Genomic DNA, 16,970 nt, shown 5'->3' on the forward strand with positions numbered 1-16,970 from the left:
ATTGAACAATTGCTGGACGCTGAGTTACAGATCAACAAACACACTATGGTGGTGGTAGGCATTCTGATTAAAGTTGTGAGATGAGACTTAAAAGACTATATTGTTGTCCAAATTTGTGTGATAATTAGGTTTTCCTATGTGTTAATTAACAGTGAATAAAATATGTATCGTGATATGCCTATTCACTGGGCGTTCATTTTCCCTTCCCTGGTTCTTTTTCTTATCTTGAAACTTAAAGGAATATTTGGGGTCATTTGGGCGCGTTCGGAAATGCGCACTCAACGCACTGGTGTGCCATGTTGTCGTTCGTTTATTCGGTGCACTTGGTGCGTTGTCGTTCGGAAATCCAGTGCGCGGCGCACTGGTGTGTTGAGTGCACGCACTCACCAACCCTATACTCAGAAGATGGGGTTAGGCGGTGTCAGAGCAGTATAATCAGAGAGTGGTGTCACCGCGGGGTCAGAAACAGCGCTGGTCACGTGGTTCATTGTCACTTTACACCTCATAGACTTCAATGCATTTTGTAAACTTCCGGTTGGCCGTTTGTCACTATACGCCAATAGATGTGTGCGTAGAAGACCTGGCCCCATGAAGTGAACGGGAGTGACGCAACTCTCCATTCTAGGGCTCTGGGCGGTGTGGTGCGTCAGTGTGGTGTTTTGATTGGTTGGTTTTCATCGCCGTGTCTCGAGCGCTTCTCAGCTGTGAACTTTTGATTGATTGATTGAAGGCTTTATTAGAAGTTTGCATAGGAAAAGGTACAGTTTCATGACGGTACAGTTCACTGGTACAAGGTCTACTAAAAGGAGATCCTGAAAAGACTAAGCTTATTTCAACAGGAAACCATTAAAGTATCTCATATAACATTGAATGACAGACGAATAGAACACAGTACTATGCAGTAGATATGTAAAGAAAAGAAAATGAGAGAGAGAAAAAAAGAGAAAACAATGGAGGAAATGACCGCAAATGCAGCATTTACAGCTTTATTGGTCGTTTGGGCTTGATAGTTTCACACGCATCAACATGTAAACTAACAGCAGGTATGCCAATATTATGAATTACATCTCCTTTCAATATCAACGTCGTTACGTTAGCAACTGCTGCTTTTAAGGAAGTTTACCTTCAGAGTTCAGAGTGAAAAAGCACATAGCTGACTCTTAACTGGTCGTTCGTAAATAAGCCACACTGAAGGCACTCTCCAACGCCACGCCCACTGCACTCACTACACTGAGCACACACCCGGTGCGGGTTAGGGGCTTTTAAGCCGTGACATCATTTTGTAGGCAGAGGAGAACTCTGCCCCCAGAGCATTTTCTGTCCCTCGCTATTTCAACAGATTCGAGACAAAAATAACGACTAAAGTATAATTCTAACACTTTCCTTTCAACAACAAAGAGAAGAAAAATTTGTAAATTGTAAAAATAGTAAAAAGATTCACGGAAACTGGGGGCAGAAATTCTCCTCTGCCTACAAAATGATGTCATACTTAACAGCCCCCTTTTGTGAGTACCCCCGGACAGTTTTTAAGTTTCTTGATTCAGTATATAGTGACTGATATTGTCCTTCCAATACATGAGGGGACATGTTTTTTCAATTAATTAATTTCATTTTGTTCATTATTTTGTATTATTTATAAAATGTCTTAAATCAGGAACACAGTGGAAAAGGGGCCAAAGCGTTGTGAGCCTGTAGTGTAGATCTTCCATTTAAATTATGTTTACTTTGAAATAGCGCATACATGGTAAGTATAAGGTCTCGGGTACAAGCGGCCGAAATGTGTTTTCTCAGAAGGGTGGCTGGTATCTCCCTTAGAGATAGGGTGAGAAGTTCAATCACCCGAGAGAGACTTGGAGTAGAACCGCTGCTCCTTCACTTGGAAAGGAGTCAGCTTAGGACCTTAGGTGGTTCGGGCATCTAGTACGGATGCCCCCCGAGCGCCTTCCTAGGAAGGTCCTCGATGCACGTCCCACTGGGAGGAGACCCCGTGGCAGACCTAAGACCAGATGGAAGGATTATATCTCCAAACTGGCCTGGGAACGCCTCGGTATACTCCCAGAGGGAGTGGAGGAAGTTGCTCAGGATAAGGAAATCTGGAAGTCTCAGTTGGAACTGTTACCCCCGCGACCCGATTCCGGATAAGCGGTTGAAGATGGACGGATGCATGTAAGCTACTTACTTCTCTTCCCTTCCTGAAAATGCAAAAGTACAATATATAGTCATAAAATATCAAAAAATAATAATAACAATGGGCTACTTACTGTCCACCTCCACCACTCACTGCTGATAATACTTCTATCTGTCCTGTGGAGGGCACCAATAACCCTGCATGCTCCTAAATCTGTCAGATTCCTTTCCAAGAAGAAGAATCCACGGCAGAATAATAACTGAAAGAGCTGAAAAGCAGCAGCGCCGAGCTGGTGGACTGCTGCTGCTTGAAAAACGTCAAAGCACTCGAATAGCCTGAAATAGCGGAGATCTTTTCCAAGTGCTCAAGTGGAGAGCTGGTGCCTCGATCAGTGTGGGCTTGAAGTTGAAGAGGAATCATCATATGCTGCAAAAAAGAGGGGCGCTCCTCCTATCGCATTGTTCTTGACAGAACATAAACTCCACACAGTCGTCGACGGAATGGAGAAACAGTTACATTTGAATTTGTTAGCTTCCAGACCTCCGATGGGAGGTGGTCTGCAGTCAGGCTCCAAGATGAGAATGGGGTGAGTGTTAGCCACTGTGTTGTTAGCATGCTATATCAACTTTGTGTTAGCCACCTATCCGTAGGTTCCCGCTGAGCAGAGCCATCTGCACTGTCTCTCCGAGGCCACAGAGAGGTAGCAGTCTAGGTTATTATAGCTTATTTTTACAATAATATGTTAGAGAATAGAGAGATTAGAGACACACTTGGCGGAGTTTGGAAAGCGCTGACTGTCGACTGCTTATTATTTTGAACCTGTTATGCACTCAACATAGAGTGACAGGCGGCCAGCCTTTTACATTCAATTTTAATTCAAAGGAGCTTTATTGCCACGAGAAAACATATAGGTCTACCTTTACATTGCCAAAGCAAGTGTCAAGTTATAATAAAAAACAGTTGAACATGGGGAACATAATTATACAGTAGCCTACTAATATACAGTTGGAGGGGGTACAGTATTGTGTAAACAGAGCTGTCACATTATGTCTTTATTATATACATGTTATAAAGGGTATAAAGCTTTTTGGAACAATAAGATTTAAATGGTATATCAGATTTGAAATGCGTTAGCTCTGTTTATATGTGCATGTAGGTCTAGATGTCACTCAATGGTTTGTAGTCCTTAGTCTAGACAGATCTTTTATCACAACAGTTCACAAATCTTGCAGCTGTGTTTGCACATTGTTGTATTTCTGTGACAGCAGACAGGCAGCCGAGGTTGAGAGAGGTCTCTATGAAAGCGATCAGCCCCACAGGTCGATAGTTACGGGGTACAGCTATAAATTCATGTTTCCCAGCGAGGAACGATGATAATATTGAAATACTTGTGTCATAAATGGTAAGAGTTGTTCTATTGAATGGATTTCAATACGAGTGTTTTATGGTGGAGATGATCCCTGTTGCTCTGTTGGTATCAGCGTCATGTTTCTTTTCTGTAACGTTGACATGTCCTTATTGATATAGTCAGTGTATAATGCTGCTATGACGCTTATCTCACTCAATTACATCGCTCCACCTTGAAGTGTGCGTGGGCAGTTGTTATTGATGATAGAGCTTCTTTATCTCTGTGTGTCGTGAGTCGTGACCGTGACTCAGTCAGGACGGGACCAAAAGTAGGAGTCGGTTTTTTTATTTCTATAATTTGTTACTGTTCTGACTGTTTCATCATCATGCTTAACATCCCCTTCACAGAAAAGCATTCTCCTATAAGAGGACATGAGGTATGATGCAACGTTGCATCTACCTGTAAATATTAAATAACTACCCAGTAAGCATTTTGAGGTGTATTAGTTGCCTAATAGTCGTGTTTTTATCTTCTACACCACGCGTTGAAAATCAGTGTTGTAAAGGTCTAGATTTGATATTTTTGACTAGTTGTTTAGTCGGCTATATTTACACGGGTTGCTACATATACCACTATTAGTCGGATACAAAAAGTCTACATTTCGCCGTTAGCGGCCGTCGAAAGTAGTGAAAAGTAGGGCGACGGTGGGATTCGATCCACTGATCTCTGACACTCAAGTCGGCGACGCTATCCACTCAGCCATCAATGCTGATATGATAGTATAGACTTTCTGGCCGTATTAAAAGGTGACATTGCCCACCTGTGTTCATTTTAGTGTAGTGCACATTGTTGAGGAAACTAAATGTTAGCGTGTGTGTGTGTGTGTGTGTGTGTGTGTGTGTGTGTGTGTGTGTGTGTGTGTGTGTGTGTGTGTGTGTGTGTGTGTGTGTGTGTGTGTGTGCGTGCGTGTGTGTGCGCGTGTGCGTGTGTGTGTGTGTGTGTACGCCCCGGACTCATTTTTGAAGCTTGTGATTGGCTGAACCGGACGTAGGGAGCGCTCCGTTGTAGTCACCTGGACCGCGCGAGGTGCACCAAAACCCAATTATCATGGCGTTTATCGTGCGCTTGCCCAGGCCGTAAATATAACGATTGCATTCACCACGGCTTCGTAACTCGCGCGGCGCTCCGCCGGCCGCTTGCAATGTCGTGGACAATAACTGAAAACGAGCGCTCTTTGCCGTTTCCATCCATCTTTCCCAGTTGGATCCATAATCACGCGGCACTGCACTGTCTGACTGACAGACGAGGAGTTCATTTCATCGTATATTTTTGTTTTAAAGACTTTATATTGACATTGGTTTAAAAAAAGGCGTTGAAAAGCCGGCTATACAACGACTACACCCAGACAAATAGCTTAATGATCGGATGGCTATTGGAATCATTTTACACCAATATTTCGAGATCAGTTCTGCAACGTGGAGTTGTTTTTTTAAAGAAATGTTTATTGAAATATGGATTAAATCTAATTGTCTAAATTCGGTGTAAATATAAACGTTGATACGGCGACTATAATTAGTTGGCTAAATCTCGGCTAGATCTAAACTATACTTAATAATGATCAACGGATATTATAATTATGTTAGTCCAATATTAGGAGATCAGTTAAGCACCTTACTGTTGTTTTTTTTAATAAATTGTTATCGAATCATGGAATAAATTGCAAAGTATATTTTCGGTGTGAATATAACCGGAATCTAGCCGGGTGAAATTAAGGCTAAAAAAAAACTAGTCGTGTAAAAAACGACTATTGCTCAGTGGGTACACTGAAAAAGTTTGATCTGTGGATGGAAAATATATTTGAAACTTACCGGTATATAAAGTATAAATACATTGTAAGCTGAAAATATAGGAAATATGATTTAATAATTGCGAACATAATATGGAGATCCCTGTGATGCCAGCGGAACCAAATCCCCTTTATGCCCATATGGAGATATGGAGATCCCTGTGATGCCAGGGGAACCAAATCCCTTTTAATGCACATATATGGAGAGCCCTATGGTATGTGGAGATGACTACCATCACCTTCATCTCCATATATGTAAAAGTCCATATATGGGTATTCCCCAGTATCCCTTTTATGCCCATAAATGGAGATCCCTGATGTCATCAATATTAATATGGTCCGATATACATCACTGGCCAGATGGCCAAGACATTTTCGCCCTTAGCTGTCTTACTGGTAGTATATATTATTGTCTTTAGTGTTAGTTATCCTATCAAGAGAGCTGGAAGGTGGTCACCTCGACAATTCAGACATGTCTCCACACTCTCCTCTGCAATTTTTTATGTTTTGCATACTGCTATATTCATTTGTTTACATTGTAACCTGCAAGCATTTCAGCTTACATGCAGTTCAATACACACGTTAAAACCTCTCTTGTTGTTCCCCATTTCTCATAGACCTGGACGGAAAAAAGATTTCACTCCGCTGTCCTGGAGTCAGTATTTTGAAACAATGGAAGACGTCGAAGTGGAAAATGATAATGGAAAAGATATATCCTTCATGCTTAATTTGCTTATTCATGTTCACTCTTACCAAATATATGTGACGGCATTGGATAATGGATGGGGATAATGGATAATGGATAAAGTGGTTGATCAATTTAGCTGGGCACCCCCTGGAATGTGAACCTGGGATTATTAGCACATATTGCTACTTTAAGAGCATAATATGCTCTGAATGATATTTAATTAAGATCACATTATCCTCTTAATTAATTATCATGTGTAGGAATTAACGTCAGTATATTTCCTTTTCTTCATAAGACTGTCATCTATTTCCTTGACTTCCGTGCACCTGTTCAGACTTTACTGCAGCGGTTCTCATGGTCCTGTACTGCTCCTGCTCCACGGAGGAGGCCACTCTGCTCTCTCCTGGGCTGTGTTCACTGTGAGCCACGTTACTGTAAAATAAAAGACATACGGTACCTCCAAATCTGCAATACTGCATTACATTTCAACGCTGTTCCGTCTGGCTTGATCAGCGTTAACCATTTTAAATTTTCGTGTATTTGCAGTCTGTGATATTCAGCAGGATTACTTGCAGGGTGGTGGCTATGGATCTGCGATCTCATGGTAAGTGAGAGACGGTTGCCTGAAAGTTTAGTAATCCAGTATTAAGTAAGCGTGTGTCAACAAAGTAGAATAATATCTCTAGGAATTTACTCTTTCCTTGTGCAAGAGTTTAACACTTCCACAAGGATATTCCTAACCAACGCATGCTCATGCCTTACTCGTTATGTTATATTTTGCTGCATTTCATGTACATTTGGTGTCCCATGCTGAGGTTGAGGATGCCCTGTTGCATACTGTATGTTGACAATGTTGATGACGGAATGATTATAATTCATAACCATTCTATCAATATTCCACTCGCATGGCACTGAGCTGGCAGTACGGCCATCGTGGTTCGGCTTAGGCATGCCTGCCCTTTTTTCCATGTTTTTAACGCCAAGATTGCCTTTTTTCCAATGTTGAGTCTACATGGTCCTCATTCCCCCCAAGGAAGAATGTGGAGTCTTAGTGTCACTGTCACTGCCTCCTAAATGTTTAGCCTCAGATGAAACAAATTGTCAAATGCTTTTCTCTGCTGTGTTGCAGGTGACACTAAAGTGAAAGATGATGACGACATCTCTGCAGACACAATGGCCAAGTAAGTTGTGCGGTCAAATTTGGCATGCGCCATTAAGAGGAATGGACACAAACACATTCCTTGCATTATTCTATTCAGAATAGCTTTTTGTTATCCTTGCTGCATAGAAAGGAAAGCAATAGACAAATGTAGACTTGCAGGATTGTGTGGGGAAAAAAATAGGTACGGTAGGCAAGGTTTCCTCTGCCAAAACACCCTACTTAAAGGTGGGGACTATTTGATGAATTGGGGGAAAAACAAGATTTGCTGCATCCACAGATGATCATTACTCTCAAAGCCTCGTCTTATCTGACCTTTTAGATGGGGAGTGTTTTGGGATGTTAAAAGGGACTCCACGCTGTAGTTCATTGAAGTTTATTATTCCTATGCTGTTGGAGAGTTTGTTTGTTCGTGAACATCTGCTGCTGTCCCCTATTTACTAGAATGTTACCCACATTTATTCTGTAATGGCTCACCACCAGCATACAACTTTGTAAAATAACACACACACACACACACACACACACACACACACACACACACACACACACAATAGAGAAGAGAATTGTATAGATTTTCAGATTAAAAGTCATTACAGTGTAAATTCAGGAACCATTTCAAGTGTCATAGTTGGCATCACCATCGCATCGCGATAGGTGAGCAGTGAGGTGAGCTGATAGATCGGATATTTTCGAAAATAAAGTTGAAAGATCTTGTCAAAACAATCAATTTGGGGGTCCTTGTCATCAAAACCTTCCACTGATTTACAGCATTACAATCTCAGTGCTCAGTTTTCCTCACATACCTGTCAGGTCAGTTTATATTCAGAAATAATAGATTGATTTGTCAAGAAATGTCAAATAAAATTTGCCTGGAAAATAATACAGATTTTGCTTTTTTTAAAGGGATATTGGTAAAGTAGTGGAGGCTCTGTACGGCGAGAACCCTCCACCTATCATGATTATCGGACACAGCATGGGTGGTGCTATTGCAGTTCACACAGCAGCCGCCAATCACATACCATCTCTACTTGGCCTATGTGTCATTGATGTTGTTGAAGGTAAACACACTTGCTTTTGTTGTAATAGATGACGCGGAGATAGTAATATGCCTTGTACGCAAATATGACATTTCTTTATTTTTTGTGCATGTATCTAACTGTTCTTAATTCTAGCTGTCTTCCACTCTAGCAGATCTCAATGCTTGGATGTTTCCGTTCCTTTTTGTTTTTTATTAACTGTTCTGCTGCTGTTGACGGCGCTCACCGTCATTGAAAGGGTTAATACCATGGCGCCGTTGACGGTGAGGACTGTCAATCTTACTGTATATACAGTAAAGATATTATTACTTACTGTACGTCGCTCCGGTCCCGCCCGCATCGGTAATGTCCGCGATTTGTTTACAAGGCACGTCGGGCGTGCACGCGAAGTTAACGTCCTCCATAGTAAATCCATTGAGAGGCCCATAAAGAGACCTCATTTTCTCCAAAAGGGACATTCTTATACAAAGGATGGTCTCCACTCTTCCATACTGTACACAAACGCTGGGCGCAGCCATGTTCTCTTCTGGGCTCACACTGTCATGTGACTAGATGACGTAATCGTTGCCGTCAAGTGATAATCCAAAAAAACTAAAACAACCCCCTTCCAGCCCTTCAAAATAATAGCGGCGGCCTATGGAGGAAACGGCGTGGCACCGAGGCACCAAGCAACCTTCAGATTAAGAGGCACTATTAGTGTTAAAAACATCTACCTGTGATTGTGTTCAGGTACAGCAATGGATGCTTTGAACAGTATGCAGAATTTCCTCAGGAGTCGGCCAAAGACTTTCAAGTCCCTGGAGAATGCCATTGAATGGAGGTAATAAAATAATAATAAACAATAATGTACATAGAGTGATTTAAGTTGACTGTCAAAGTAGTGACTATGGCTTTAAAACACAATTAAACTTTGGTAGTGGTTGGTGTTGTGTTGTGCTCCATGGATTAAAATGTGATAATCCAAATAGTCTTTATGAGTTACAAACAGGTCTCTTAACTATAGGCTGTCACAATTATTACATAATCGTCTAATCGTAATTATTTGACATAATCGCAAATATTTTGTCATAATCTTCATAATCGTGAATGTTGAAAAATGTTCATACATTGACAAACATTTTCAGAAATAGTGGAAATTGCAGATCTACAAGCTCACAACGCGTCGCATCGCGACGCGTTGTGAGCTTGTGGATAGGCTATTTCCACTATCAATGTTATTTTTTAAGTAGAAAGTTGATAATATGTCAGTAATTTCTTTGTATATTTAAGTTATGTGTCATATCTGCCATGTGCAACTTCAAAGCCTAAAAGCCAAACAGAAATGTAATTGTCAACGACAAATACACAATTAAATCGTTAATCGCAATTATTTGAGTGACAATTAATCGTCATGTAAAATGTCATATCGTGACAGCCTTACTCTTAACATGTTTAGCACAAAAAATCTTTACAAACACCAGTCCTACCAATGTATACAATTACCAATGTTTTGAGCCCCAATCCGAGCCCCGGCGTTGGAGGCCTGCAGGGGGCCACGAGACCCAAAAGTTTGAGAGCCCCTGTATAATAATAGACTGCAAGCCTTCCGCAGAGACATGCCATGAAAAAAAGAATACTCTGTTGGCTTTTGAAATTGTATATATTGACAGAATTAGCTTTGTTTGTGTTTGTTTGTGTGCTAAAGGTCTTACATCGAGACCCCATTGAGACCCGTTTCACCAGTCAGTGTAACTCAAGGGGTAGACCAGTGGTTCCCAAACCTTTTAGCTCAAGACCCCAAAATAAATTATGTTTGCCCGGGAACCAAACTGAAAATGGTGAAAATCTACAAGCTCACAACATATTTTTTCACTACTTATTTTTTTAAATTTCATTTTATTTATGAAATACTTTTGCTTGTTTGTTTGTTTTTAATTGATAAAAGGTTGTGAGATTTTGATGTTAAACTTTCTTAAATCTTTTGAAATAATATATATACAGTGCATACGGTGTGTGTCTCTGTCTGTCTATCTATCTATCCTCACACACTCACACAAATCACTGAAATGTTCCAGCATTAAATGACCATACGATATATTTCTTTCAGTGTGAAGAGTGGACAGATCCGAAACATAGAGTCAGCACGGGTGTCCATGGGAGGCCAAGTAAAAAAGTATGTTGGTGTGGATACGGCAAGCTGTACTTCAGATGCTGCCCTGGTTTCTGACTGTAGCCAGCTTGTAAAATTCTGTACGGATTCTGTAAAAATGCTACACTTTTCTGCTCGTATTTTAGCTTGATTACATTTGCGTACTGCAATAGAGACAATACAGTTACTTTTTCAAATCACCCCCATGGAGGAGTAAAAATTAAATCGAATTGACTTGTTTTACCTGTAAAATAATGTCTCTAGATTTCTCAATAGAGAGACAAAATATGACCACCCCAATTGTATAAATTGTATTGTATTAACATAGGGTTAGCATTACATTTTATTCATTCAAAAAAGGTTTCATAGTGCCACTTTAGGCTTCTACCAAAATATAGCTTATACACAGTAAGTGGCCATTGATTTATCGTTCACATCATCGACTGTTTTTTATTAAATGAAACTGTCACCATGATCTGAGTATATTTTGAGTAGTCAAATGCATGTGTTCACCCTTCTCAGCTAATCAACTGTGATCCTCTCTGACATTTACAGACTGGAGGAGACAGTCATCAGTACAGGTGTTTCTACCAGCATCGGAGAAGGAATAATAGAAGAAGAGGAGGAAGAAGAAGGGGAAGGAGAAGGGTCCAACAATAAAAGAATGAAAGAAGATGACAAAGAGGTTCTTTCTCTCTGTATTTGTCTGTCTGTCTCTCTCTCTCCCACTCTCCTTCCTATGGTATCCATCTTTTTCTGGGAAGATGCGTGTGTGTCTCCTGAATTTGTGTGTGTGGCGAGCACCATGTCTTACAAACTTTATGGGGTTTTTGTAGGGGCGATCGGGTGGCACAATGGTAAACTACCTGCCCCCATCCGGTTTTGCGAACACAATGGCCCTGTGTTCGGGGAAGGGAAGCCGGGCTGGGGGCGATATTTGTCACTGCACGTATTCCTACAGGCTGGGGTGGCACCTGTCAGCAGGGAGTGTTGGGCGGGAGGAGCAGGGCGGAGGTGTTGCATCCTCCCGGTGGGGGCTCCTCACTGGCAGGTGAGCCAGAAAGGTACAACAGCAGTGACAATAACACAGGAATAGGTGTGGAGAGGATTTGATTGGCATAATGGCCACATTGGGGATAAAAAAAAAGGGACAAAACATTATTTCCTACTCTGAAAGAAGGAGAAAAAAAAGCAAAGGTTCAGGTTGAGATTAGGATTAGGCATTTTGGGGTTAGGATTGAGGTGAAGGTTTAAGTTTAGATTTAGGTTTAAGGGATATGGAAGTGGAGGTTATGGTTAGGCTAGCTGAGTACAAATGGCATATTGTCCGTACGAATAGTGTGTGTCAGTGCATGCGTGCCTGTGTGCATATACATTTGTGTGTGTATTAAACTGAGCTCTGTCCATACAGGTGAAGAAGGAGAGTGTGTTTACTTGGCGAGTGGACCTGTCAAAGACAGAGAAATACTGGGACGGCTGGTTTAGAGGCTTGTCTGCTCTCTTTCTCTCCTGCTCTGTGCCTAAACTGCTTCTCCTTGCTGGTTAGTTATTTAAAACACTCACTATTTTTCACATTTTGTGCTGAACAATGCTGTCATCTTGACATGCAAAGTATTAGTCATGTTGTTATGAATAGATCGAGTTTGGGCAAGTTTGTGTGGTCCAAAAGATAATTATGTGATCACGGTATTTGACTAATTTCACTGGGTTCTGCACAAACCCACATACTGTACCTCACAACATGTTTTTAAATACATTTTGAGTACAGATATATTTGTTGTGCAGTTATTATTACTGATTTCAACTTGTTTTTGTCATAGATGTAAGTTTATTATTGCAGCGTATTAGGACGTTTAGTCTTTTACCTTTATTGTTATATATAGTCATGATAATTGCACTCAAGTCTGCCAAAGTTCAATATCACTGAAAAGAAGTACTACTGTATGTCACTGACACACTGTTAACACCACTATCTAAAAATGTCTAATTTCTGTTCTCTGTAGGAGTGGACAGGCTTGATAAAGACTTAACAATTGGACAGATGCAAGGTGAGGAGTGATGCATGCATTTGGTAGTTCTCATTATGCTTCCCTTTTCTGTTACACACTTCTGTCTGTCAGTAACCATTGTCTTGTCAACGGCTTTAGATCGCAATTTATAATGCGGTCAGGTTCATAATTTGGGGCGGCTGTGGCTCAGGAGGTAGAGCAGGTCGTTCAATGATCTGTATGTTGGCAGTTCGAATCCTGGCTCCTCCTGTCCACATGTCGAAGTGTCCTAGGGCAAGACACCGAACCCCACATTGCATCCAATGTGTCGTCGGTGTTCGCTTTCCACCATTGGTGTGTGAATGTGGGAAGTGAGGACGATGGCGTTGACTGTTCGCCGCTTCACCTCCCAATGTATGAATGAATGAACCATTGTAAAGCGCTTTGAGTGCGCTATAAAAATGCAATTCATTATTGCGACCGTCAGGTAGCATTTAGTATGAGAAGGCCGAGTGTCAGTCACACTAATCAACAAATGCTCAGTCAGCTGCGTCTGTTTGGGGGGAGAGGTGGATCACGTTATCGCAGCGTTAGCGAGAGGCGGATCAACGTTACTGCAGTGCATCATCTCAAAAACACCATGGTCGTTGGCCAAAGAGACGTCACACGATGACAAGTTTGTGCCGTGTTTAGAAGCTCTGACCTGACGGTCGCCACTCGCCATTGGCGTGTTAATTATTATTATTATAATTTCACAACTATTGTTCATCTGTTTCTCTACAGGGAAGTTTCAGATGCAGGTCCTTCCTCAGTGTGGCCATGCTGTCCATGAAGATGTTCCTGAAAAAGTATGTTTTATTTACCTGAGCAAGTACTGTGGCTAAAATATTTTTTCAGAATTGCTGTAGAGAACAGTGTGTAACAGTGGGCTTTGGTTTCAACATCTTATTTCTCACCAGGTAGCAGATGCTGTAGCATCGTTTATGGTCCGGCACAAATTCACAGAATTTAAGGAGGGATACCTGTGGTAAGAGCAAATCCTATTTAAGTTTACAGTTCTTATGGTAGATTTAGATTTTATATGAAGATGTATATTCAAGCTGCACTTTGATCATACTGTACCAGGCATACTAGTATCTTTTTCTAATTTTGTAGAATTGTCTATTTATCAAATCAAGTCAATTTAATTTATATAGCGCCAACTCTCAATGTGTTTTCTCAGAATACTTTACATATAGATGAAGTCAAGACCATATTGTTTCAGAGACTCAATAATTCCACCATGCGGCAAGGAAAAAAACTCACCTTTTAATGGGAAGAAACCTCAAGCAGAAACTGGCTCTAGGTGGGCCACCATCTGCATTGACCAGTGGGGGGGAGAGCTTGCTTTGAGACTAAATGAGTTGTATCTTTGCAAAAGCTTTCAACATTAACATTAGCCAGAATGATCTGCACTCATTTAATGAATTGGCTCGTTGGGGTTGGGGTTACAGCAATTAGTATTTGAATAACACCAATCTGATCTCTGATCCTTACAAAGGGTTGATATTATACAATATATGCAAGTATTACATCTGAAAATATGAGGGGAAAAATAAATGTAATGTTGTTGATCATTCTTTTACAGCTAATTTACAGTGTCCAGTATAGACAAAGCCAGCAGCCATTGAGAAAACGTGTGGAGATCCATGGACATCATCGTACAATTTAACACCAAACTCAAGAAAAGTACAATAAACATTATTATTATTATTATTATTGCACCTTCCAGCTTTGCCTTATTTTATTAATTTCCTTTGGAATGCATGGATTTGGCTTTGCTTGCCCAAGATGTTTTTCTTATTATAATTTTTTTTATACCTTTGACGCAATCAGTGTTTCTTGTCTATTTTGTGTGATTTAATGTTGTGATATGTGTTTAATATTTTGGATTTAAAGAATGATGATTAAAGATGGATATTAAAAAACAAAAGCACCTACAGACATCTTAATGTTTTGCTACACTGCATCACATTGTAAAAATAAAAATAAGAATGAACAAGGAACGTGTCCTATTAGCGCTGTATAATAACAGAATAGTAAAGGTCTTTACACACCGGGAGCTTACAAAATAAACAATGTGGAAATGCATTGTGAATATTTCACATCAAACAATTAATTTGGTGATGACTCATTCATGCAGCCAGGTTGCTACTTTTATTTGTAGTTAAAAAATCTACCTTGTTTCGAAAAATAATTATGTCATACTAAGGACTTTTAGTGCACTAGACTGTGAATTTATTCAGGTACATTGTGACCCAAAGAAGGCCACAGTTGGACAGAGGTGATTTATTTCACACTTATTCACAGTCGGCAAGACATGAAAAAAAAAAACAGTTGGAACTGTCCATGGTGCCTTTGGGGCCGCAGTAGTCTTTAACCAGTGGCTGGCCCTTGTGTTACAAATAGTGAAGCTGCAAGAAGGATTATTTGGCCTACATAACTGTTTTTTTTAACACCATTTTAACACTACAATACATGACTGGCAAAAGTATCTGTATGCATGATGTGGACATAGACCTGTATGGTGGAGTGTGTGCATGTGTGTGTTTGATACATGCTGGAAATGTAAATAATATTAAGTAGCTAACTATGTTCTAATTTGGCATTCTCATAAACAAATGTTATATAAATGTTGTAATCAGTTCACAATAACATTAGAGAGGCTTACAGATCATTGCAAATATAACTGGTTTTGACTATTCAACTATTATAATTCATTTTTAAATCATTTTCATCTTTAAGAATATGGGCTAAGTTTTATGATAATTTGGTAAACGATTCTTCCATGGAGCTAAGTGTATCACCCTATCTGGCATTGAAAGTGTGATATTATGACATACAAATGTAATTACATTTTCTGTTTTGGATGGTAGTAATAGCACGAATTCTATTGCCCAAACTGAACGTTCATTAAACATTTTAAGATACCGGTTTTTACCAGGAGATGTCGCTACAGCTTCATAAGTACCTCAACAGTCACCGCAGGTTTATGTTTTTCTGTACAGCAGAATTTTAACAGCTATATTTTTAGATTTTAAATGGACACTGGATTTGACTGTCTAGTGTATGTTGTACATAGACCTATTGTACAACCATCCATCAATGGCTGTTATTATTACACGTTAAGGCCTGACTCCTGTCCATGGTCCAGACTCGATAGAGTAGACCATGGCATTAGAAAAAGGAGAGTGGCGGGGACAGAGGAGAGAGACCAGTTTATGTGGGTAAACAACTTAAAACAAGGCAGGGGGAGCCGAACCATAGAACAAAAGAATGGTTTGAAGGGAGAGGTGGTCTAATTGAACTGATCTTTGCTTCAGGATCATTCTGGACTCTGGACCCCCTCTCCATACGTCCTTACCCTCATGAGAGAGCACTTGAGGCCTTGAACAGCATTCCACAGAGAGAAAGGAGCATGCATCAAGGGGAGAGAAGAACTGGGGGTGTTTACTGATATAGGGAGGCATGCATGTGTTGTGTTTGGTTTCTGTTACTTTAAAGCCATTTCATGCACACACCCACGCAATTGTTTTATTTGGTCCCATATTTGTATGGTCCCCCAACAATCACTATTTTGTTTATCTAATAGGCCTACTATGCTGCTGCAATGTCCAAGAAGCCTAACAAAGGCACATTTTGCTCTTATGTACCTGGCTGTGGACAAACAATAAAGAACCTTGATCCTAAATCTACACCAGTGGTGTTTTGCAGTGTTGCCCAGATTATATGACATATAGGCCTGCTGTAGCCTACAGTGAGGGAATCAGTTAAGTTTATGTGAATTGTGTATGCGACCGTCAGGTTGCATACACAAACTTTAGATACACAAACTTTAGAAGGCAATGGTAGCCAATCAGGAGGGAATATGGGAAATGGGACAGATCCATGTCGATGACTGTGACTTTAGAGATACTGTGTACCGCTTTGTGTGATTTTAGGGCAAAATCTGTAGCAGCAGTGTCCAAAAATGTCCACCTCATGGTGTCGCTAAAAGGGGGCCATGTGAGATATGAGTAGGGCAAAGGTGTGACGTGATGTGTGACGGACAGACTGACTGACATACTGACAGCCGTTGGCGGTTTTGATAGTAACTGCGACCATAACCTCAATGATAAAATGTGAAGCTGGGGTGGCAATAATGGTCATATACCCCACACAGTCCAATAAATGGAAACAGCTCAGATGGAACTTCTACAGCCCAAACTTATGGGTTGTAATTACTTCAGTTTGGGTTGTAGAAGTTTGACCTCAAGCTTTAACCCTCTAATTATGTGGCTAAATGAACTGAGACTGTCTTGTGAAATGCTTTTATGACCACACTGGCACAACACAACATAACTTGAATATGAGTGCAAGTCGTTTTGAATCAAAGAGCACTGATATTGCACACTCTAGAAAGATAGGCCCACTCACATGCACACACATGCACTATCTAGGGGGGATTAATAGGGTAGCAGGCGCGTAATTGTATCCCTTGTGGCTCTCTAGAGGACAACAGTGCGACTCAAATTAAAGCAATGACCTGGTTAGCTTTGTGACAGCAGACAGCAGGAGGGGTGAGCGGTGACCCCGCATTTACTTCACAAGGATTAACTTGCTTCAC

The 16,970-nt window shown here is 40.6% G+C and overlaps 1 protein-coding gene across 1 annotated transcript; it reads left to right on the forward strand.

Moving 5' to 3' along the window:
- The first annotated feature begins 2,401 nt into the window (after positions 1 to 2,401).
- ppme1 (protein phosphatase methylesterase 1) lies at positions 2,402 to 14,266 on the forward strand. Its single transcript, XM_080749609.1, has 14 exons — positions 2,402 to 2,714; positions 5,940 to 6,033; positions 6,337 to 6,429; positions 6,557 to 6,614; positions 7,140 to 7,191; positions 8,076 to 8,230; positions 8,939 to 9,029; positions 10,296 to 10,361; positions 10,893 to 11,022; positions 11,749 to 11,878; positions 12,341 to 12,385; positions 13,109 to 13,173; positions 13,285 to 13,352; positions 13,953 to 14,266. Exons 1-14 carry the CDS (start codon positions 2,629 to 2,631, stop codon positions 13,954 to 13,956), a joined length of 1,137 nt encoding a protein of 378 aa, XP_080605735.1. The 5' UTR covers positions 2,402 to 2,628; the 3' UTR covers positions 13,957 to 14,266.
- Positions 14,267 to 16,970: the final 2,704 nt, after the last annotated feature.

This window comes from Nannobrachium achirus, assembly GCF_963921795.1.
Source record: "Nannobrachium achirus genome assembly, chromosome: 19".
NCBI classification, from domain to species: Eukaryota; Metazoa; Chordata; class Actinopteri; order Myctophiformes; family Myctophidae; genus Nannobrachium; species Nannobrachium achirus.

What these genes read in the sequence shown, in the direction of transcription:
- ppme1 (XM_080749609.1), top strand. Translation starts at nt 2,629, where the DNA reads ATGGAGAAACAGTTACATTTGAATTTGTTAGCTTCCAGACCTCCGATG. An exon ending in GGCTCCAAGATGAGAATGGG is followed by an intron (nt 2,715 to 5,939) that starts GTGAGTGTTAGC and finishes CATTTCTCATAG; the next exon opens with ACCTGGACGGAAAAAAGATT. An exon ending in TCTGCAGACACAATGGCCAA is followed by an intron (nt 7,192 to 8,075) that starts GTAAGTTGTGCG and finishes CTTTTTTTAAAG; the next exon opens with GGATATTGGTAAAGTAGTGG.